General features: G+C 44.2%; 1 protein-coding gene across 2 annotated transcripts; it reads left to right on the top strand.

Annotated features, from left to right (window-relative positions):
- Positions 1-149: 149 nt before the first annotated feature.
- On the top strand, positions 150-23819 carry DTD2 (D-aminoacyl-tRNA deacylase 2). Of its 2 annotated transcripts, none has more exons than XM_074955821.1 (3): positions 150-368; positions 14160-14229; positions 22451-23819. In XM_074955821.1, exons 1-3 carry the CDS (start codon positions 258-260, stop codon positions 22774-22776), a joined length of 507 nt encoding a protein of 168 aa, XP_074811922.1. In that variant the 5' UTR covers positions 150-257; the 3' UTR covers positions 22777-23819. The 2 variants fall into 2 exon arrangements, with proteins under 2 accessions (XP_074811922.1, XP_074811924.1); XM_074955823.1 differs by lacking the exon at positions 150-368 and adding an exon at positions 10264-10311.
- Positions 23820-24965: the final 1146 nt, after the last annotated feature.

Here is a 24965-nt window from a genome sequence, read left to right as displayed (position 1 = left end):
GCTGCAGCAAGCCAGCGCCTGCGGCCCCATCCCAGCCGGCTACTCCGGCCTCTGGGCGGGGCCCGAACGAGGCTCTTCGCTCCGCACCTCCCGCCCCCTGCAGCTGGGAGAGCAGCGGGGCGGAGTTGCCCCCGGCACGGGCCGGTGCCCCCACGCCTTCCCGGGTCAGCGCCGGTTCCGGGCGCGGCTGCGGGGCGGTGCCTGCCTTTGCCTGGCCTAGCCCGCGCTGCCCAGTCTCCCCGCCGGCGCTGCCAGCCATGGCCGCCTCCAGCGCGCCGCCCCGCGCACGGACTCTTCTGCAGCAGTGTTTGGCCTCCCGGCTGCAGGTGAAGCCCGCCGAGCCGGGCTCCGGGGCCCAGTGGGTGGAGGTAACGTGCGCAGCGGCCGGGCCATCGCGCCTCTCCTTCCGGGCTGCCGCGGCAGGGACAGCGCCTCTCTCCCGGCTGAGCCCGCTCGGCGCTTCCGCGCTGTTTGCCCCCAGCCCCGCTGCGCGGGGAGCGGGGAGCAGCGCAGCGTGTTTCCGAGGGAAGCCACGCGCCTGCCCGGCCTGGCTCTGCTCCTTGGGGGCTGGTGTAACTTGGGCCACTGCGCTGCGTAGGAACGTGCGACTGACGGTGTACTGAGCATGTTCAGTTCATCTGCTGAAGCCACTGCCCTTCACCCTGCCCTGACACCCGTAGGATTCTGCTGACTGCCTTTGACAGAGGTTAAAAAGTGGCAAAGGGGGCGGGGCGGAGCAGGGGGTGGAAATTTACTGGTCGGGGGGGGAGGGGGGTCAAGCAGCTGGAGGCAGCATTAGGAGGGGGGTTGAAGGGAAAATCAGGGATGGGGGGGAGGAGGCAGAGTTAAGCCCAGGAGTGAGGCGGTGGCAGAGGGTGTCAGAGGGCAAAACCCGGCACAGGCAGGGGCCCAGGGGGTAACAGTTACCCCAGTGACACTGAGACACCAGTGCTTTGCAAAACAGTTTGTTGGGGGCGGGGGGCGAGAGACTGCTTTTTTATTTGAACAAAGTGGCTTTTTTGTCAGGCGAACTGAGCATGCTCAGTAACGTGCTGAACCCACTGCCCTTCACCCTGCCCTTACTAGCTGTAAAAATCTGCTGACTGCTATTTACAGGGGTTAAAAAGTGGCAAAGGGGGCAAATCGGAGAAGGGGGGGGTGCCCAGGGTCAGAGCAGGGGGTGGAAATTGACTGGTTGGGGGGGGTCAAGCAGCTGGAGACAGGATTAGGAGAGGGGCTAAAGGGCAAAATCAGGGCTGGGGGGGAGGAGCAGGAGTTAGGCTGATGGTGAGGCGCTGGCAGAGGGTGACAGAGGGCGAAACCCAGCCCAGGCAGGGGCACAGGGGGTAACAGTTATCCCAGTGGAACTGAGACACCAGTGCTTTGCCAAAATGGTGGGGGGCAAAGGGGCTTTTTTATTTCCCCTCTCACAGACAGCACCTCTCAGCATCGGCTTCCTAGAGCTGGGTTCTTAAAGGCACAGGGCTGCGTTCTTAAAGTCACAGGCATTCCAATGCCTAGTCAATGCATCTCCTTTTTGTCTGATCTAACCTACTGAGGCTATGTCGACACTACAATTTTCAAAGCGCTGTCGCGGGTGCCAGTGCTCCTGGTAATCCACCTCAACGAGGGGATTAGCTCCGAGCACTGGGAGCCGAGCCTGACCACACTAGCGCTTTAAAGCGTTCAGACTTGCGCTCGGGGGCGATTTTTCACACCCCTGAGCCAGCAAGTTAGAGCGCTTTAACTTGCCAGTGTAGATAATCCCTGAGACCTAATTCAGTGAAACATTTTATATATATTCCCTTAGAAACAAAGAATCTCTTATCACTGTATCTGAATGCATAGAGTCTCTAAGCAGTTTCCCAAGTTGTTTTATCTGCTGCTGGGATTCCCAGAATTTTTAATTCTATTTTTTTCTTCTCATTTTAAGAGCAGATGTTTATTCTGTTGGATCATCTGACTTCCATTCTAACTGAATTTCTGGCCTATTGTCAAAACTTCGTTTTGAGTCAGTCAACCAATGGTGTAAATATTGGTGGTCAGACCAATCCTCCACCTAATCTAGTATCCTGTCTTGTGACAGTGGCCAATGCCAGGTGCTTCTAAGGGAATGATCAGACCAGGCAATGACTCATTGAATTATCCCATTGTCCACTCCCAGCATCTGGCAGTCAAAGGATGGTTTCGGGACATGCAGAGCATGGGCCTGCATCCCTGATTATTGTGACGAAGTGGGAATGTTTTTCATGTTTCCTCTGAATATTGTAGGGGTGCCTCAGTTTCCCCTTGGGGCAGTTGCTATAGACCTAACTCCCTCCCCTTTTTGCAGCTCCATCTATGCATTATATGCAACATATGCAAGGGCTGTCATGCAAGAGGCCTACAGGCCTGTATCCTGTAAGACTTGGCTTGAGCTAAAGCATTGACGTATGCTAGGCCGTGGCACTTGACACAAATAATGGACTAGGCCAATTTCTAACTAAATAAGAACCAAGGGGCCTCTGTCCCTAGCTGTCCTTTATATGCACCCTCCACCCTGCAAAAAGTCCCTAGTCAAAATGCTGCCACAGCAAACTGCAGATCTTGATAATGACAAGGTGCATCAGCACTTAGTGCTAATTATGAAGCTGTTTTTCTATTTTCCTTATAAGGCTTTATTAATAATGCTTGAGTGGTGGAAAATTACTAATCGGTTCGGCTTGAACATGGACCTACATAAGACTGGTGTTACAGGGGCAGGGCAGAGAAAAATCAGGCTGGCACCTGCACGTGACCATCTCTTTCTCTCCCTGCATGCTTGTACTCCATAAAAGGCCTCAGACTGTTTGAACCAAACAGAGGGTGTGACTCGTTTTCCACAACACCCTGTGCATTTCTTAAGTCTCTAGGTGGTGGGAGAAGAGGGTGTAATTGTTGCAGAGCAAAGGGCCAGTGTACATAAATGGCTGACACTCTGTCTCCTGGCAACTGATGGCCTGGGCCCTTTCACCCTGCAAGGTGATAGCTAAAGGTGTTGGAGAACAAAGGAATCAGGTGACCTCCTGGCCTGGGAAAGGGACAAAGCCCAGAGGAGGAGGGGCTGGAGAGTGAGTCAGTTTGGGGCTGGCTGGAGACATGGACTGAAGTGCAGATGTGGCTGTCTGGCTCACTGCCCCCCAAAATGGACCCGGCTGAGGGGTCCTGTTCTCTGTACCTACAAGCTCTGTTTTAGACCGTGTTCCTGTCATCTAAAAAACCTCTGTTTTACTGGCTGGCTGAGAGTCACATCTGACTGCGAAGTTGGGATGCGGGACCCTCTGGCTTCCCCAGGACCCTGCCTGGGCGGACTTGCTGTGGGAAGCACATGGAGGGGCAGAGGAAGCTGAATGCTCCAAGGTCAGACCCAGGAAGGTAGAAGCCGTGTGAACTTCTTGCCCTGAAGACAGTCTGCTCACAGAGAGGAGACTTCACCAGAGTCCTGACTGGCTTCGTAGGAAGCAGTTCCAGAGCATTGCCCGGGGACTCCATGACAATTATCTTGGCTAATAGCCAATCTACTTATCCTGAGGGACTGATCTAATTCTTTGTTCAACCCATTCATAGCTTTTACTTTGAAAATATAATGAACACACATCTACAACCCGAAGATACCTTTACAACCACAAGAATTCTAAATTCATGAGTTATACACCCTCCAGTCAAGAAATTTTAATAAAGAAATTATATCTTTTTTTTGTGCCTCTTTGTTCCTGAGCCTGTAAGGTGCAGTAAGGCCAGTTCAAATGCCTTGAGCCTAAACACCTGAATGAATCTTAGTTTACCCTCATACTGTTGCTGTTACCTCTGCCAAACATTTCATATACCTAAGGCCATATCTACACTTTAAGTGTGGGTTAATTCAGTTATGTCAGCATAGAGTCACTACTGTTACTATGTCACTTGTGTGCATGCTTCCTGGACTCCTTGCCTCAGCAGTCAGGGTACTCACCAGAAGCACTTGTACAGATTCAGAGTGAGGTGCACCATGAATAGATATCCCACTGTCCACCCACTACATTTTGGGAAGCTTTGGTTTTGCAGTGTATGCAGGGTACCAAACAGGTCAGACAGGGGTGGTTATGGCCATGGGATCAAACTTCTTATAATGCATTGTTAACCATCCACTAATTTTATATGTATCCCATACATAAATGTATACATAACGTTTACACTTTTTTTCTAAACCCACTAACCTGCCTGGCCCCCTCCCTGTCTGCCATCTCACACAGAATCATGGAGTTGCATGGCTCTGCACTATTGTCATGAGCGTTTTCACCCAAAGGTGCATGGTCCTTTAGTATTTGCAGATCAGCAAACATACATGTGGGGTGTGACATTATACTCCACATTCTTTATGAAAATATGCTTATGATATGGATATGACACAGCTAATATATACTTTATGCAAGATGGCTGATGTGGGGTATCATTGCAAAACTTAAGACCTATTGACTGTGTTTATCCAATCTGTGTGCATGTAATGTTTGTATCTGAGGCTAGAAATATTGACTATGTATCTGTATTTCAAATGTGCTCTGTTGGATGAGGCCAGACAATGTTGGTGGCTTATTGAAGGAACGCACAAACGTATAAAGATTACCCCAGGAACTGTGTGTAATAGAAACCTCTGAATGATAGTGCTATACAATGGGGACTGCTTGACCAAGATCAGATACCTCTACACAGTGGGTGCTGTTTGACCCAGGTCACAGCAAAAGAGCCTTCCAGAAAGTAGGAAGGAAGAAAGAAAAGGTGGACAGTGACAGCCTACAAGAACAACTGGAAACACCTGAGGTACAAAGACTGAACAGTGAGAAGTGATTGTCCCAGCAATCTGGATGATGGGAAGAGACAGACACTTCAGCTCAGCATACTGAGAACGAGAAGGATCTGACATTATCACCCACTGAAGAACAGTCCAGTTGTGTCTAATATATCTGGTGTCCCCATTATGCAGACAGAGGCCTTTTTCTCACTGCTAATAAAACTAATGAAAACAACACAAGACAAGTGAAGTTTTAACAGTGAAGACAAAGGCTGAAGAAAATGTCTCAAAAATTAAATGAGAGAGCAATGAGGTGACATGTGAGTGCCACAGTTCTGAGTGTCATTTTGGTGGTGATACCTCTTTGCTCCTTAAGTGCGTGTAACAGTGACAGAAGTGGAAGTCTGTATAAAGCACAATGGTAGATTGTCTCCAAAAATGAGTGAAGTTTGTTTCCACCCAAAGTTCCATAAAGAGGCCAAGAGACATTTGGAACCAGTTACAACTGTCTCCTAGAGAGCTGCTTCCCTCAGAACTTTGGCACGTGCGTCTTGAAAAAAAATGGTGTGAGCACCCATCGCTCGGGGGCTGTTCGTTACAGAGACAGTCAAGGTTGCGGTTATCAGGGCCTACTTTTTTTATAGTTCATGATTTTTTCCTTTTCCCGATGTTACTTCCCTTAAATAAATCTGTTTGTTTGTTTGCAGAAATAATTTCTTTATCTCTTTTGTCCACTACGCCACACAAGAGAGGTGGGAGGCACAGCAACTTCTATCTAACACCAGGTGATAGATCCAGAGGGGTGAAAATATCTGCCGCTGAAATCAGAATTGTAGCTGGACTGTTTACTCTTGAGTTAAGAGGGGAGGGACAGATAAAATGTTATACAGATAAAACTACACAGGATCATTTCAGGGGACAAGGCAAGATGCCACGTTTATCATGATAGCACAATTTGATCTATAACCAATAGCTAATACCTAATACTTAGACACATACACACACACAATTCAAATGTTCTGCAGCTGCTGGATAGTTACCGGTCCTGAATGTAGCTTGAGTATGTGGCCTGATTTTGCAGCTTGGGTTCGTAGCTCGTGGCGGCTAACTGGCCAGGAAAGCCGAGCACGAGGAAGGGCTGGGTCTCTGTCAGGCATGCACAGATGCCACTCGATGTTGGCAGCAGAATGTTACCCACAGTCTTCCATCTCACCCATCCTTTTTTATAGGCTTTTAGTTTGAATCAAGAATCTATAGGTCTTGCTGTGTCACGCTGCCTCTGGGTTCGGTGTGATTGATCACCCGTCAGTTGGACCTGTCTTTGATCTTGCTTCAATTGTACCTTTGTTCTTTTCTTTTGCGGTGGACTCTTCTTACTTTGTCAGGGCTGTTGTCTGCATCTTCAGCCTTTGGTGTTTGCACTTAACTTTATCAGGACAGGCTGCGGCTGGAGGTTGATTCCATTATCCATGCAGACCTCATTCACACACCTGAACTAAGTTAATGAGGTTACAGCAGGGTTTTGCAAAATGGAGTAAGCATTTTAAAATGGGGTTTTAGTTACAATATGGAATCTTATTAAAACAAGTGTAATGAACAATTTAGAATGTTGGGAGGCAAACAGGAGTTACAATGTTAGAACAGTGAAGTTTGGTTTGTTCATTTGATACAAAATAAAGTCATATTAATAATAGTAATTAAAGAAAAGAAACAATTTCATAGATTCAGCTCTACATTGACCTGCAAATGACCCTTCAATCCAGAGGTATTGAATGAGTCACACTTCATGTAATTGTCTCAAAGCTATATAATTTTTTTGAAACAATCTGAGCTGGTGGTTTCAGCATCCAACAGAACATACCACACATTACAATTAACATGAAACTTATCAGAATAAAGAAAAGAATAATTGGGTGTAACAATTTTTAAAGTTGAAGATCAAGAGGGGCCCATCCTTTAAGAATATTACACCAAAGGTGTGTTATAATTTGTTCTGCTTGTGCAGATACTCTTTATATTTCAGATCCCTGATGTAAATTAGCCAAACTGCGTGTCTGACCCTGGGCCTGTGTGATTTCAGTCAGTTGGATAATTTGGTTATTTTTCTTCATTAGTTTGTACAGGCTTGTCCAACTGACCCACAAAGAAAAGTTAAAGTTTATAATATTACTGGTATCCAATGTGTTAGTTCTTTTATCCTCATGAGTTGGGAAGTAATAGGTTAAGGTGGGAGTTTTTAACATAGTTATATTACACATACATTGCTCTACCGGTGGTTCTTGCCACAAAAGCTCCTCTAATCCCATGGCACTGTAGCAAGGTCAAGACGCAACAGGGCAGCACCTCCTGCTGGTCGTCTAGGGAATTAGCTCTCCAGTGTACAGAGCGCCTCCTACTGGCCAGTGTCTCACCTGCTGCTGGCACCTGTGTCCCTACGAGACCCCGGTGCCCTTCACCTTGGGGTGCTGCCCCCGCAGTAACCCCTTATTCTGGATTTCCCCTCCCAGGGGAACCCCCAACCTCTAAACCCACCTTGCCTCAGTGGCTACTGCCAGTCATCATCTAGCCCCCGCTCACTGGGGTAGACTGCAGTGTAATGGCCACTCATCATTGGCAAGGGGTTAGGACCTGCTGCCTTTGCCTATCCCTGGGCTGCCCCTCTGCAGTCCCAGTACCATTTCAAAGGCCTTCATCAAGGCCTGTTGCCTGGGGGTTTAGCAGGCTGGAGCTCCCTTTGCCCTTCACTAGCACTGCTCTACTTCAGGTACCTTACTCCCCTTCCCACTCCAGGGCTAGAGTGAGACTTCTCCAGCTTCTGGCCCACAGCCCTCTTATCAGGGCCAGCTGGGCCCTAATTGGGCTGACCACAGCTGTGTACCATCCAGAAACATATGTAAGGAAAAGGTCATACCCAGTCCATCTCACTTTCTGTTAGCATAATAGCTAACAGAAAGTCCATCTCACTTTCTGTTAGCATAATAGCTAATGTTGTTCAGAACACCACAAGGCTAACAGGTATGGCCCTTCGCAGCTCTCAGGAACTGCTAACGGTAAGAATTCACTGAGGCCATCTGACGTAGTTGATTCCTACAGATAGCAGTCTCACATACCAATGGTGTGAGAAAGTGCTGTCTGTAGGAATTAGCTTCATCACATTGCAGTGTCACAGGTAGCACATCCCTATAGTTTTCAGCAGCAACAGGTCCAACTTTGCTAAAGTATTTCAAGCAGTCTCACATGTAAAACCGACTTGATAGCTTTCTTTAACAGTGTAAAAAGCCTACACGCAGTAGATGTGGTATATCTTGCCTTTAGTAAGGCTTTTGATACGGTCTCCCATGACTTTCTCATAAACAAACTATGGAAATGAAACCTAGATGGACATAACGATAAATAAGATGGGCATATCGAGTGGGGCTCTCCAGGGATCAGTTCTGGATATGTTTCTATTCAAAATCTTAATGATTGAGATAATGGCATAGAGAGTACACTTATAAAGTTTGTGAAAATTTAAGGTCTAGAAAACATGACCTATGAGGGAAGATTGAAATATAACAGTTTTCAAGCATGTACAAATAAAGTAGCATCTTTTTACAAAAGCTGTTCCTTACAATCCATATGTATTGCTAACTGCTACAGGTAGCACATTTATACATGTAGCAATTTCACATAAACTCATAGTGCAAGAACCTGCTATCTATAGGCATTTGCTACCTCAGGTAGAAGTTTAATACAATAGCAGTTTCTTACAATCTATGCTTATTGATAAGTGCTACCGGTAGCACATTCCTACACGGAGCAGTATCCTTCATTACACTGGCTCCCCTGGTGCAGTGCCAGGCAGAACAGGGAAGCATTGGGCTTGTACTGTTCTCCCTTTCACCCCCAAGCATCCCATTGCGAATGTGCTACTCCCTCGGCCGTGGGTGACTCTGGACCTAATTCTCCACCACTTTGCCGCTGGTCTATCTACTTAAACCTGTGCAATCTGTGTGTAAAATACCATCAGCTGTACACCAGCAGAAGTACACTAGGATGAATTAGTTCCACTGTGTGGTATTTATTCTATTCAGAACTGTTGGGTTTTCCCCATTATGAGTGGCTTTTTCAGATATAAAATACAATTTGGGAATGTCAAAAAAAGTGCATCCATGCAGCATTTGGAAATGTATCGTGGGATATTCCCTACCAGATAAATGGTTCATTAGTATCTGAATACTCTGTCTCTAGCAGTGGCCATTACCTGGTGCTTAAAAGAAAAGTAACCCTTACAGACATATACCGTATAAGTCTGAATCTAACAAGCTTCAGAGCACAACAGGAGATGTCTTATTTTGTTTGTTTTTGTCTGATTTGTTTGTTTTTGTGCTTAGTTTTGATTTTATTCCAGATAAAAGGACAGTGGTTTTAGATTGTATCAGGGTGGATGGTTTCGAGTAACTGTATATTCAATAAGAATGTAGCTTTGAAATTTAGTTTTGAAAAACTGTATTTTCAATAAGAATTTAGCTGCTATAGCAATAAAGAATCTAAAAATAAATATAATACTGTGCCTTTTCAGCTGTGTAATGCTATAGGTTTGAATGAGGGGTCAGGTGTAGCATTGTGAAAGTACTGCAAGACCCTGTGGTGATATGTGTTATTGTCAGTGAGCACTTTTGCTAGATTAACTCAGGTGTACAGGTCCCAATCATTTTGTAGCCTCTATGACAAGATTGCTGAAACACAAAGTCCAAAAAGGTGTGGCACAGGCACTTAGACAAAAAGAGAGGTAGAAGTGCTCACATGTTTAAAAGACACATAAATTTAAAGACAGAGTTAAAAGTAAATTCATGTTCTATACCTGCCCCTGAATCCACCCGCTACCAGTTTTTGTTGCTTTAGAATAATTTTACAACTGCTTTTAAAATGTTTCTCTCCCCTTGCAAAAGAACCACATAAATAACAGAGAAAATAAGGCCCTCATACTGCAATGTGATGTGTGCAGGCTGACCCCTGAACTCATGTAGAGCACCACTGAAATTGTTGGGGCTCTGTGGGTGCAGAAGTCCACCTGCATGAATCATATTACAGAATCAGCATCTGAGGACAAGGGAAACAGCAAAATTGGCTAGGCACAAAGTAAATTAACATAAATATTTTTCTCTTATCATTCCATTATAGTAATCTTAGGGATTTGTTGTAACAAGAATAGATCAAGTTTCAGAGGGAAATATGATTGTTGACTGTGTCCTTTTACATATTCAGAAAAGAGGGATAAACTAAAGTATGTTGTGATTTAAACCTTTCCAAGAATGTTATGCTGTTTAAATAAATCTCTTATTTCAGGTTTTAAATTATTTAACCTAAATCTGTGAAAGAGCAACATCCAGTAGAGGAATTTGCGTGAGGAATTGTACTATATAAGCTAGCAGGTCCCTTCCAGCCATAAAGTGTATTTTCAGTGATCACTGCTCTTGTATCTTCCCTAGGCATTTCACTGGTATTTCAAGATGAGGCAAAAGCCAGTCACTCCACAGCAAAAAGTATGGAAAGAGCTGAATCCCTTAGCATAACATTTCTTTAGAGGGCAGTAATGAATTTCTGCTTTTGTGTTTTCTTACTATAATGTTACCACTTACATGCTCTCCAACACAAAAATAAAAAAACTAAGACCCAGTAAATTATTACTAACACAAAATTTATGTTCTCCGTAGTTTTAAATATTCTGTCATGATATTAGTCTCTGTGTTTAACAATCTGAGAGTGTTTTTACAAAACTGTGATGTGATTGAATATTATGTTAATGTCTGGAGGTATAGGACATTACTAAATTAGCCATTACCGTGATTATCACATTTCAAATGAAAATTAATTCATATTTAAACTGAAAGTGACTTATTTGCATGTTTGACAGGAGAAAAGCTTTGGTTATTTTCTGCCTTGAAATTAAGTAATCAAATCCATTAGGTATTAATTGTTTCTGCTGCTTATTTTCATTTCAGAGCATCTTTGAATACACAGTGTCACCATTCATACCTGTCCATGGCTTGTTCTCCATTAAGCCCAGCCTGGTCACGTCCCAGCATATAATGTCCCGGTGTCTAGTGAGTGGTTGGCCTCTAGGTCAAACTCACCTTGGTTATTTTTACATTATTTTCTTTGCTATCCTACCATCTGTTTGGCTTCTGCAGTGTGCCTACCATTGTAATCTTTTTGATTGTAGTCAGTCCTATACCCGGATTTCACACTCTACTCTCTAACTTCATTTGTTTTAAAATCATTCCACTTTAGAACTGCTTCTTTCAAAGCACTGTCATCTCTGCTGTGTCCCTAATCTTCTGATGTCTATTTCATGTAATGCAGCTGCTTCCAGACCATGGAGTAGTACTGTTAATATACCAGTTTGATAAATTTTCACTCTGGTACCAAATATAATGCTTTCATCAGTCCATAAGTTCATTAGTTCCTGTGCAGCACTTGTGAGTATGGCACATCTTTTTTTAATCTCATCCTTCATGGAACCACCAACACTGATCAAGATTCCTAGGTACATATAAGATTCTGTTTGTTCCATGACTCCACTACTGCTGCATTTAAACACTCATTCCCTTGTCCCTTTTCCAAGATGCAACCACTTCGTCGTCTTGGCATTTATTGTAAGGCCAAGTTGATTACACCAGTTTTCCAATGTAGCAAAGAGTATCATCGTTAATTCAAATGTGTCTGCCAGTTGTTGTCCTCTGTATAGGTTAAGGAGTTTAAGTAGATTGTCCAATCTCATGTCCTCCAATTCGGGTAATAGTCCTAATGTCCAGTTTAAGAACATGATGACAAGTGACAGTGATTTCATGCCCCTTTGTCTTACACCAAATTTTTACTTAAACCAGTTGCTTAATTTTCCACACTGCAGGAGTCTTCATACATAGCTATTGTAATTGTAGTGATCTCATTTGGAACTTGATATGATTTTGCTACTTTCCATAATGCTTCCCTCCAAACTGAATCATATGCCTTCATGCACTCAATGAAAACAGCAAACTCTTTAATCCCCTTTCTCACTTTTTCCCGTCAACTATTGGAGCATGGATATCTGATCAATGCAACATTGGCCTGTTCCTTGCCTACTACTTACCCTTTATCTGTTGAAAATTACTTTCCTCATGATTTTTCCCAATACTGACAATAAGCTTGCACCTCTATAATCATTTGGATTGGTAGGATCTCCTCTCTTAAGATTGTTACTATTACCTTTAGCTAGTCATCTGCCATCTCCTGTTGCTCCCACAACTAGTAACGTTTTTTTCCTAATTTTGTGATAGCACTTGTCCTGCCAACTTTTACCAACTCAGATGTTATATTGTCTATTCCTATTTTTAACTGTTTCACTGTTCTTTCTATATCTTCTTCTGATGGTAATTCAGTGCTGGTATCCGTTCTGCCTTACCAGCTGCCTTGTTCATCTAGCACATTTAGAATGCTTGCAGCTGAATGATCTGCAGTGCTTAGCACTTTATCAAAATGCTCCTTCCATACTTCCGGCATGACTTGAGTATTTTTTGTCTGTCCACCAGTAGCTTATTTTACTGCTTGCATGTTGAGCTGATGTTTCCATGTAACTTACCCTTTTTGTCTATTGTTTTCATATCTTGTTTTCTTGATGCCTCCTCGAGTTATTGAGCCTCTTCTTTCCAAAACTATTTCTTGTCCAGTCTTTGTGATTTCTTCACCCCTTTGCATAAAGCTTTTACCTCTGCTTTTCCAGTAGTCTTGGCTTGGTTACACTTTTCCTGTAATTTTCTTGTTTCATTGCTTGTTCAGCTTTTCCTTGTTTGCTTACGCCTTCCAGCAGTTCTTCTGCTGTATTTTGCATTGCTTTCTTGTATATTTCACATCTGGTCTGCAGTGACATTTCTTCATCATTACAAATTAACATTCTGAAACATCCTCCAAGCATCACCTTGTATGCTTCCCTCAGAGAGCTACCCTTTAATTTGTCAAGATCAAATTTGGCTCCAGTTGCACCCATCTTTTTCTTGGACTTTAACTTAATCTTAACTTTTGTCATTAGTAACTCATGATCACTGCCACACTCAGCACTTCTATAGAATCTAACCTCCAACAATGTTTGACTATGCCTTTTACTGATAATAATGTGATCAATCTGGTTTTTGATTTGACCATCTGGTGAGTTCCATGTAATCTCGTGCATGTCTTTGTAAGGAAGCCAAGTACGATCAATAATTAAATTGTGCATTTCATAGCAAGTTCTTAATCTTTCCCCATTATCATTTCCTGTCTTCATGCTGTGTGGTCCAGCACTGTTCATTTGCTTACCATGTCTGCTACCAGCTTTTGCATTCAGATCTCCCATAATCAAAGAAATCTCATCTACATTGCTGTCTAGCTGCTGATAAAACACATCCTCCTCTTCCTCGTTTGCTGTTTCTGTTGGTGCATAACAGCAGATCACAATTATGCATAGTTTATTGTAGGCAGTAGTAAATCTTATTATGACAATCCGCTCAGACATTGGTTTCCAGCTGTTGAAGTAACTATTCTCTTGTTTCCTTGCTGTAGCAACACCATCTCTATGATTAATTTGCCCACTTGAGTGTCCAGAATAAAGGAAAGTGTAGTTTCCAGCTGTCAGCTTTCCTGTGCCCAGCCAATGTGTCTCCCATATGGCAGCAAGGGAAGCTTGTAACTTCCTTAACTCCTCCACTATGAGCTCAGTCTGGTCTGGAGTCAATAGAGTTCTAATGTTCCGGCTCACAATATGTGTAATATATCTAGCTGTTATCCAAAATCCATGACCCACTTCCATTTGTTAGGTCTGGGTTGAAATCTGTTTAGTTTGGTTTGCTGTTCTGTTTCTATAACAAGTGAGTTCCAGGTAAAATGGCTTGTTAGGCCAGCCCACCATATCCAGTTCATAGGAATGTCTTGTCATAGCCTTCTAGGAACAGATATCAGAAGTTCCACCCTAATTTACTTGCATTCCAAGGCGAACGATCTTGGACTGCTCAGTTTTGAAATCAGGGGTTTCCCGTCTCCCAGACAGACTTACTTGAAGAGGCTCTGAAATTAAATGAGTTTTCCATCACCCAAATACTCTTGTTTCACAGCATCTTATTCCGTAACCCCTTCTGGGTTTCCCCCATTCATCATGCAGTGGACTTGTCTCTGTGCCATTGGATCCCAGCATGAGGAAGAATTCTATATCTGCTTTTAATTTTAGCCTGTGTATTAATATATTGTAAATTGCAGTTAAATTTGGGTTAATGTACAGATAATGGATTGTCTTAATTATATTTGTAAGTACCATACAGATATATAAACATATACACAATACTTTTCTTCTTCTTTTTTTTTTGTGTGCAATCTTTTGTAGATCCAAAGAGGACTGGTTATCTACATATGCTTCTTCAAAGGAGCCAGTGAGGAACTAATTCCAAAAATGGGTATGTTTTATTATTGGTATTCTTACAATAAGGGATAAGCAAAAAACAATGGGCTTGTTTATCCAGCAGCTAAATGCATGAAGAAGCTACAGAATCAGGCCCAGTTTGAGGTCTGACTGGAGAGAGCAATAAGAACAATATCTTTCAAAAGAAACTTTGTAAATGAGAACCTGTAAATTGCAAAATTTACTCCACACTGAAATTATTCGGAGCTGGTAATTTTATTCTGAGTTCTACCTTGTATCTCCCCAGTCATGAGTCTCCATTGCTGTCCTCCTTTCTAGTCTCCATTGCTGTCCTCCTTTCAGTGACTGTTTTGGCAGTAGCTCTGTATAGAAGCTCCCTGTCTGTGAGCCGAGTTTTTCTTCCTCAGTCCATTTGACAGGTGTCTGCATCTCATCTTGTGTCCATGCAGTAGTGGTGGACCCTGTTGGAAGAATGGATATATTCAATGTAAACTGATTTTATTCTGGTTAATAACTGTAATGGGGTTCTCTCACTATGAGGGTGCCTTCTGGCTGCTCAGGGGATTAGCTTTGTTCAGATCTGACACCCTCTTCATCATTTTCTCTCACCACGGTCCCTTTTGTTCTCTGGGACTCACTGTGCTCCCTCTTTGTGACTTGGCCCTCTGCCCAGGTCATTATATGCATTTCCCCTTCAGGGTGTATCAAAGTGTCTCAGGATTGACTGTCAGGCTAATTCAGGACTATCCTCTAATTCAGACTGTCCTCTAATTCAGGACTATGCCAGTGGCAGGTAGGGGACCCAGGACCCACCCACTACTGTGTTCCAGTACAAGGACCTTCTGATCCGTAACCACAGTCTGCTTATTGCCAGACCCCATTACTATTTCCTGTGCTCCTTCCTATATTCTCTTCTAGTTCTGGCCCCGCAAGGTTACTAGTGGAGCACCCTCTTATCCCTGTGGCTATTTCACTTCTTTCAGGTTTTTGCCGGAGTGCCTAAGGGTACGTCTACAGTACGAAATTATTTCAAAATTATTCTATTCGAATTTTCGGAAGCGATTTTATACATTTGGTCTTCTGTGTCCCCACTAAAGTGCGTGAATTCGGCGGAGTGCGTCCATAGTACCGAGGCTAGCATCGAATGTCGGAGCAGTGCACTGTGGGTAGCTATCCCACAGTTCCCACCGCCCATTGGAATTCTGGGTTAAGCTCCCAGTGCATGATGGGGCAAAAACATTCTCGCGGGTGTTTCTGGGTGTGTCGTCAGTCGCTCCTCCCTTCGTGAAAGCTATGACAGACAATCATTTCAGGCCTTTTTGGCGTGCAGACGCCATACTGCTTTCAGCAGACAGTGCACCGCTGCTCTCCTGCTCTCGTCTTCCTACGTAATCTCTAGTATCTACTCTTTTTCTTCCTCATCAAACGCTTCTGCTGCCAACTCTGCTCGGCCATCGTGAACTGAGCAGCACAGCTTCCGCCGCCAACTCAGCTCTCCCGCTCTTGCCACACTATTGAGCTTCTCCATGTTGTCTGTCCTGGGCTCCTGCCTCCGTGAAAGCTACAGAAGACAACCATTTCCTGCTTTTTTGCGGCTATCATGAACCGAACAGCACCTCTTCCGCTGCCACTCTGCTCTCCTACGTTTCGCGCCTTTTTTCCAGGATTACCCGTGCAGGCGCCATAGCCATGGAGCCCGCTCAGATCTCCGCTGCAGTTTTGACCATTGTAAATACCTTGTGCATTATCCAGCAGTATGTGCAGTACCTGCAAAACCAGCCGAGGAAGCAACGACAGCGCAATTACTATACTGATGAGGACATGGACACAGACATTCCTAGAAGCACAGCATGTGGTGATTGGGAGATCATGGTGGCATTGGGCCAGGTTCATGCTGTGGAACGCCGATTCTGGGCCCAGGAAACAAGCATAGACTGGTGGGACCGCATAGTGTTGCAGGTATGGGATGATTCCCAGTGGCTGAGAAACTTTCGTATGCATAGGGCCACTTCCATGGAACTTTGTGACTTGCTGTCCCCTGCCCCAAAGCGCAAAGACACTAAAATGAGAGCAGCCCTCACAGTTGAGAAGCGAGTGGCCATAGCCCTGTGGAAGCTTGCACAGCTACCGGTCAGTCGGGAATCAGTTCGGAGTGAGGAAATCTACTGTGGGGGCTGCTGTGCTGCAAGTAGCCAACGCAATCATTGACCATCTGCTATCAAGGGTAGTGACTTTGGGAAATGTGCAGACCATTGTGGATGGCTTTAATGTGCTGGGGTTCCCTAACTGCGGCGGGGCGATAGACGGAATGCTTATCCCTATCTTGGCCCCGGAACACCGGGGCGGCCAGTACATAGACCGCAAGGGATATGTTTCCATGGTGCTGCAAGCACTGGTGGATCACAAGGGACGTTTCACCGACATCGACGTGGGATGGCCAGGAAAGGTACATGACGCTCGCATCTTCAGAAACTCTGGTCTGTTTGAACAGCTGCAGGAAGGAACTTACTTCCCAGACCAGAAAATTACTGTTGGGGTTGTTGAAATGCCTGTAGTTATCCTCGGGGACCCAGCCTACCCCTTAATGCCATGGCTCATGAAGCCGTACACAGGCACTCTGGACAGTAGTCAGGAGCAGTTGAACTATAGGCTGAGCAAGTGCAGAATGGTGGTAGAATGTGCGTTTGGACGTTTGAAAGCGCGCTGGTGCAGTTTACTGACTCGGTTAGATCTCAGCACAACCAATATTCCAATTGTAATTGCTGCTTGTTGTGTGCTCCACAATATCTGTGAGAGTAAGGGGGAGACTTTTATGGCAGTGTGGGAGGTTGAGACAACTCGCCTGGTGGCCAGTTTCACACATCCAGACAACAGGGCGATTAGAAGAGTGCAGCAGGGCGCGCTGCACATCAGAGAAGCTTTGAAAGCCAGTTTCATGACTGGCAAGGGTACGGTGTGACAGTTGTGTTTGTTTCTCTTAAAGTTACCCGCCCCCTATATATATGAAAGGAAATAAAGTCACAATTGTTTAAAAACCATTCTTTATTATTTGTTGCACAAAACATTGAGAGAAATCAGAAGCTAGATGTGGGGGGAGGGGGTGTATTGGGTTAGGAGGGCGGAGGAGGAGGGAAGGAGAAGTCCAGAAACCAAATCAAAATTTCAGCTATGCCAGCTTTCTGCTGCTTGTGCAATCCTCTGGGGTTGAGTGTGTGGGTCCCCGTAGCATCCCCCCTGCCCGGTGTTCTTGGGCATCTGGGTGAGGAAGCTATGGAACCTGGGGAGGAGGGAGGGCGGTTATACAGGGGCTGCAGCAGCAGTCTGTGGTCTTGCTGCCTTTCCCGCATTAGATCCACCATACAGCAGAGCATGTCAGTTTGCTCCCCCATGAGCTTGACCATAGCATCCTGCCTGCTCTCATCATGCGTGTCCCTCCTCTCTTCATATTCCTGTAACGCTTTACGCAACTCCGCAATTGCTTGCCTCCACACATTCAGCTGGGCCCTCTCAGTGTGGGAGGACTGCATGAGCTCGGCGAACATGTCGTCCCGAGTTTGTTTTTTCCGCCTTCTAATCTGGACCAGCCTCTGGGATGGAGTAGATAGGGGCCATGTTGAAACATTTGCACCTGCTGCGGGAGGAGAAAAAGGGAGGGTGATATTTTAAAAGATACATTTTAGAGAACAAAGGGGACACTGTTTCTCAGTGAAACAGGCAATTCATAGTACACAGCACATGTTCTTTCTGTACAAGGTCGCATTTTGCCTCTTATACTGAAGTGCCTGCCACTTTGGTGTGAGTAAGCCATCACATGCAGCCGGGCAACAGAACTCAGCTTGCAGGCAGCCATGGTAAGCCCTAGGAGCACACAGGGTTCTGCGTCTTCTGCATTCATTTCAATGCTTTCAAACTGCTGGGCCTCCTTTCCCATAGCAAGCAATACCTGGTGGGTTTGCCATATAAAAGGAGGACGTGCGGGCTCTCTGGGATGATCGCTTCACACAATACCCCCCCCCCCCCCCAGCGCGTGGCTCCGATGAGGCTCTGAGCAGGGATGAGCCCTTTAAACTAAATACGAACAGCCCAGCACAGCTGGGTTTCCCCCCACCCCCCACCACGTGGCTCTGATCAAGCTCTCACTCGCCAGAAGTGCCTTCTCCAGGGTCATGGTCCGGGAGCCTGCCTTGGGAGTGGGGGGAGGCTATTGGCTCCAGCGTTAAGAATAGTTCCTGGCTAGAGGGAAAAACGGATTCCACACTTGCCACCTGTGCACTGTCTTCCTCCTCTTCCTTTTGTCCTCCAAAAACTCAGCCTCCTCGCTCCATGCTACTCCCCCCTTGCAGGTGTCCACGGACGTGGTGGGGTAGTGGTGGCGTCACCCCCCATAACTGCATGCAGCTCAAGGTAGAAGTGGCATGTATGGGGTTGTGACCAGAGCGCCCGTTCGCCTCCCTGGCCTTTTGGTATGCTTGCCTGAGCGCCTTGATTTTTGTACGACACTGCTCTGTGTCCCTGGAGTAGCCTCTTTCCGTCATGGCCCTGGAGACTTCAGCGTACGTATTTGCATTTCTTTTTTGGAACATAATTCTGCCATAGCAGATTTGTCTCCCCAACATGCGATGAGATCCAGTACCTCCCGTTTGGACCATGCTGGAGCTCATCTGCGAATCTAGGACTGCATGGTCTCTTGTGATGGTGGACTCTGCATGGTCGCCTGCGATGGTGGACTGTGTTGATGGTCACCTGTGCTGATGGTGACCAAACAAGAAATTCAAAAGTTCCCGGGGCTTTTACTGCCTACTTGGGTAGTGCATCGGAGTTGAGCGTGTTGTCCAGAGCGGTCGAAAGGGAGCATTCTGGGATAGCTCCCGGAGGCCAATAACGTCAAATTGCATCCATGGTACCTGTAACCCGGAACTGCAATCTTGATTTTAGCGCTACTCCACTTGCCGAGGTGGAGTACAGAAATCGGATTAAAGAGCCCTTTAAATCGAAAAAAATGGTTGTGTGGACGGAATCAGTTTTATTTCGAAGTAACTCGGTTAATTCCGAAATAACCGCGTACTGTAGACCAGGCCTAAGCACACCTCCCTCCTCCCAGGTAGTGACTGCAGACTACTTCCCCTGCAGCCTCCTTTTGTTCTCAGCCTGCTGGTTTTGTACCAGCCCAGCATACACTTGTTCACCTGAGCTTCATCTTCTAAGGGCTTGGCTATCTACCCTAATTCTTCCCCAGGGGGAGCCTGTTAGGTTAATTAACCCTTTCCCTGCTACCTTAACCTTTTCAGGTGAGGTGTGGAATGAATACCCCATCACAATAACATGCTAGCAAATCTAATACATTATGATCATATGGTTCCTTGTGTGACATATTACTTATATGGATGTTAAGGGAATGACTTGGATCCAAGATGGAGTTGAACATCTAGGGAAAATAACCTTTCAAATGACACATGGCATGACCTTCAGTTCCTAATAAATTAGGAGTATTTTAATACCAACCTGACTGTATATTCAGGATATTGAAAATGATGATGTACCGTGAGCCAGCAGAAGGAGTTGGGTATAATTATTTCCTTCCCTTTTCTTATCAGAAATATTAGGAAAATAGTTGACAGCATAAGTCTTAATATTTGCCTTAGGATGGAGATGCTAGGAATAAGGTCAGTTGGTAATGGTGTTTTTTCCTCTGTCACCATCCTATGCATCCTTTATTTTCTGTTTCATTTCTTCACTTTCCCTGTTTTTAGAAGTAGGGATGGATTACCCATGCATTACAATTATCTCTTTGCTTAGGAGCATTTTTTGCACAATGGTGATATACGAGCAGTTTGACAAGACTGTGTGGTCACAGAATATTTCAAGCTATTTGCTAATGCTAGCAGAAAGACCCCACTGTGCAAAAGCACAGATGCAGAATTGCTGAAGAGGAATTCTGTGGAATTATCTCTTAGGTCCTGGGTTTTGTGTGGGAGGGCATGAAGTTTCTGTGATCCTAAACTAAGTTTAAATCTTTGTGTGTCTTAAAACAATATAACACAAAAGAAATGTTGTGCTTGTGAAAATTCCATGGGGCTATCACTGGAGAACAAAATACTTTTTCATAGCAAAACTGATACATCCAGGGCAGCAGCAGCAGTACAAGTTTCCCCATACTGCCCACTAACATAATCTGACAGTGATTTAAGGAATGGCTCATTCTTTGTGAGCCATTCAATCCTTGTCCTTATTGGGACTCCAGTGACCCGACAGGTTATTTCTAGGGCCCTATCAAATTCACAGTCCATTTTGGTCAGTTTCACGATTTTAAAAATCGTAAATTTCATTATTTCAGCTATTTAAATCTGAAATTTCATGCTATTGTAATTGTAGGGGTCCTGACCCAAAAAGGAGTTGTGGGGGGTCACAAGGTTATTGTAGTGGTGGTTGCTGTACTGCTACCCTTACTTCTGCGCTGCTGCTGGCAGCAGTGCTGCCTTCAGAGCTGGGCAGCTGGAGAGCGGTGGCTGCTAGTCAGGAGCCCAGCTCTGAAGGCAGAGCCACCGCCAGCAGCAGAGCAGAAGTAAGGATGGCATGGTGTGGTATTGCCACCCTTACTTTGCGCTGCTATGTGAAGAGCTGGGTCTTCAGTTAGCAAGCCACTGCTCTCTGGCCGCCCAGGTCTGAAGGCAGCACAGAAGTAAGGGTGGCAATACTGCAACCCCCCCGCCCCAAAATAACTTTGCAACCCCCTGCAACTCCCTTTTGGGTCAGGACCCCCAATTTGAGAAATCCTGGTCTTCCCCATGTAGGCACAGTGTCTGTTTTATTAATTATGCAATTTTTCTAGTAGTACATTTTCCTTATGTGAATTTTAAAGTTATTTAAAAGACTATCTGGTTTCTGGATCATAATCCCACCTGTACCTCATTCAAACATCAGCCCTCAGAGAAATTTACATGGGTTTGGAGAAGGATGATATGGGTTTCCCATCCTTGTATCCCATGTGTGGGGTGGGGGAGAGCAGGGAGAAAAGAAATGAGGGGATGATCTATTCTATAATAAGCATACTATGGAAAAAGGGGTATAAGGTAAATGGAATTCTGATCGCCTGTTTGTATATATTATGGGTCAAGGATGAACTCTACTGTTGGCCTCTCCCACAGTCTCTTTGTGGGCACCTGTTTCAAGTGACAGACCTACAACTACGCTTCTCTCAGAATGGAGTCCCACATTCACCTCACTTCAGATGGGATTGACTATTCTACACTACCCCCTGTTTACGAGCCATATTACCTCAGCAGGCCCAAGAAGGTTTGGCTCAGACTGTTGACTTCTCTCTGGAAGTTTGTGACTAGTGTGAAATTACACTGACTCAGGACAGCTACTTCAAAACAAGTATTATTTATTGGTCTGGGGTATATACCAGAGAGAAAAGGATTAAAAATAACAAAAGCCTGCACATGTATTCTCTTACCTGTACTTAGCCTTTCTTTGTCATTTTAAGTAGGCCCCACTTAACCCAGGCAACCCCCATACTGGGGCTTGGTGAGATAAGCTTCTGCGTCTCTGACAGGCTGACTCCTGAATCAGTGTCCCTTAAGCTGTCTTTTATCCATTTCAAAGTTCCTTTGTTCAAGAGTTCCTGCCTGAGGATCTCGTGAGATTTCCATCAGGGCTCCTGAACCTGGTTAAACTGGTTTATGCACTTCTTCACCAGAAGGGGTCAGAGGTTGTCTCCCCATAGTAGATTCAGTGTATTGGCCATTTGAACACCAGGCAAAGCCATGTTCCTGGAGTCCTGGGTAAAGCTGGAGCTGGAATTAACTGTCAGGGTTCCATAGAGTTAGCCACGGCACAATAATCATCAAGTCCACAGATGTATTAATAAATCAAGTTAATACAGATACCTCCTATGTTCTTCACAATATACAAAATCTTTCTTCAGTATGGAAAGTACTAATCTGTGGTTAATATTAACCGTATGGAGATATAATATTTGCCTGGTATGCATTGATTGATTAATCAGCTTTTTTTCACCTTAGAATATAAATTTCTCTTCACAGCTCTGCTATGTAATTTGATTATTAAAGTTCAAATATAGACATTGTAATGAACCATTTTAAAATGTTTTATTTGAATACGTTCTCTTAGCCATCCTGACTGAAGTATTTGTTAATATATTGCTTTTCACAGTTATAGTAGGTTTAAGGTTAATTTTAGACACACAGTACATTTTTTAATATGTATTTTATTTGATTTTTTTTGTTTTGCAGTTAATACACTGTTGAATGTTAAATTAAGTGAAACTGAAAGTGGAAAGTATGTTTCTCTTCTGGATTTACCAGGCAACTTATTAATAATACCCCAAGCTACGCTGGGTGGTAGACTGAAGGGAAGAAATATGCAGTATCATTCCAACATTGAAAAAGAAAAAGGGATGGAGCTTTATTCTCATTTTGTAACATTGTGTGAAAAAGAACTGGCTGCTAATACGAAATGTTCTGAAGCAGGTGTTGTTGTTAAGTATGGCACATATGGAAACAGACAGGTGTTAAAACTGGATACAAATGGACCTTTCACTCATATGATTGAATTTTGAAAGATCAAGTTTTATGTATAGTATTCTCCAACAACTGTAGAATTTCTCATTTATAAGTGATAATGTGCTTACATTGATTGGAATGTGAAGAAACAGAAATGTTATTTCAGTAAATTTACACAATTGTTGTCCAGCCCATGAAATACATTGATTATTAAAAATGAGTCTGACATTCTCATGTGTCTTAACCATCTGTGAATCTGAAATATTTTGTTGTTAATGATTACTTAAGATTCATTGTAGTAAAAATGTGTAAAGCAGAAGTTCTTTTTAAATATATTTAAGATGAGAATAATACATATTTTTGTTGCTTTAAAAAAACATGAAGAAAGGTTTAAGTTCATTCGGAAGTAGATTAAAAAAATTTTGGAAAGGGGGAGCCTGTACAGAAGGAATCAATTCCCCGGGTTCAATTCTCCATTCCTCTATTCATGTAGGCAAGTCACTTAGCCTTTCTGTTCCTCAGTTCCCCATCTGTAAAACAGTAATAATAGTACTTCCCTATTTCACAGAGGTGTTGTCTGAATAAGTATATTAAAGATTGTGACGCATTCAGACACTATAATAATGGGGACCTGTCATAAATATAAAGGGAAGGGTAACCACCTTTCTGTATACAGTGCTATAAAATCCCTCCTGGCTGGAGACAAAGTCCTTTTACTTGTAAAGGGTTAAGAAGCTCGGGTAACCTGGCTGGCACCTGACCCAAAATGACCAATGAGGGGACAAGATGCTTTCAAATCTGGAGCGGGGAAAAGGCTTTTGTTGGTCTGTGTGATACCTTTGCCGGAATAGATCAAGGATGCAAGCCCTCCAACTCCTGTAAACTTAGTAAGTAATCTAGCTAGAAAATGTGTTAGGTTTTCTTTGGTTTGGCTTGTAAATTTGCTGTGCTGGAGGGAATGTGCATTCCTGTTTTTGTGTCTTTTTGTAACTTAAGGGTTTGCCTAGAGGGATTCTCTGTGTTTTAAATCTGACTGCCTGTAAGATTATCTTCCATTCTGATCTTACAGAGTTGTTCTCTTATCCTTTTTTTGTTCTTCTAATAAAGTTCTGTTTTTTAAGAATCTGATTGGGTTTCTAGGATCCTAAGAAACGCAAGCTGGTCTGTGCTCAACTTGTTTATTCTCAAGCCTCCCCAGGAAAGGGGGTGTAAGGGCTTGGGGGGATATTTTGGGGAAATAGGAACTCCAAGTGGTCCTTTCCCTGATTGTTTGTTAAATCACTTGGTGGTGGCAGTGTTTACCTAATTCAAGGGCAAAGACTTTGTGCCTTGGGGAAGTTTTAACCTAAGATGGTAGAAATAAGCTTAGGGGGTCTTTCATGTGGGTCCCCACATCTGTACCCTAGAGTTCAGAGTGGGGAAGGAACCTTGACAGGGCCATATTAGATCACTAGAACGCACACACAAACCTCACAACCAGAATGTTGCAGGGAAGATGTCTTCTGTGGTGGCATTAGGACCCATATGGCACATCCCTGCCTCCAGTCAGGTACCTTTTTGGAAAGAAACTGCAGGGAACAAACAGCCAAGGAAGGAAGCCATCACAGCAGCTGCAGAAAGCAGCTCAAGCAGGGACCAAAGGACACTGATGAGGTCATCAAGCTGCTTACTGGAGTTTTCACTGTGAGCATTCTCTGCCCTGTGCTAATTGCTTCCTTTTTCTTTCCATGTAGCTAATCTCCTCCTAATATAACTTAATGGAAAGGAGTTAAATAACAAAGCAAAAATAAAAAATCTGGAACTAACGGGACACCTGCAGCCATCACATTGCTCACCGTGCCTGTGTGTTGCATCCTTTCCCCCTATCTTTTGTCTGTCTTGTCTGTTAAATTGTAAATGCTGCGGGACAGGGGCTGGCTCTTCTTTTATGTACAGTGCCGGCACAATAAAGCCCCGTTCTTGGTTGGCCTGTAGGTACTGCTATACTAAACATGATAAATAATTAATGGTGTATAGAAAGTAGATTGGAAGCTTCTTTGTGTTACTAGCCATGGACAACAGAACAAAGGGGCATTCAATTAAATGAGGTGGCAAATTCAAAACTGATAAAAAATGTTCACTCAATCTGTGATTAAAGTGTGGAACATATTGGCACAGGATGTTGAGACAAACAATTTAGCAAAATTGGACAATTATATGGATATCAAGAATATCCACAATTATAATATGTGCGAAAAGAAATCTG

This window comes from Natator depressus, chromosome 6, assembly GCF_965152275.1.
Source record: "Natator depressus isolate rNatDep1 chromosome 6, rNatDep2.hap1, whole genome shotgun sequence".
In the NCBI taxonomy this organism is placed as follows: domain Eukaryota; kingdom Metazoa; phylum Chordata; order Testudines; family Cheloniidae; genus Natator; species Natator depressus.
The sequence above is the reverse complement of the archived record's forward strand: the minus strand, read 5'-3'. Positions and strand labels throughout refer to the sequence as shown.

What these genes read in the sequence shown, in the direction of transcription:
- DTD2 (XM_074955821.1), top strand. Translation starts at nt 258, where the DNA reads ATGGCCGCCTCCAGCGCGCCGCCCCGCGCACGGACTCTTCTGCAGCAG. An exon ending in CCGGGGCCCAGTGGGTGGAG is followed by an intron (nt 369 to 14,159) that starts GTAACGTGCGCA and finishes AATCTTTTGTAG; the next exon opens with ATCCAAAGAGGACTGGTTAT. An exon ending in GGAACTAATTCCAAAAATGG is followed by an intron (nt 14,230 to 22,450) that starts GTATGTTTTATT and finishes TTTGTTTTGCAG; the next exon opens with TTAATACACTGTTGAATGTT.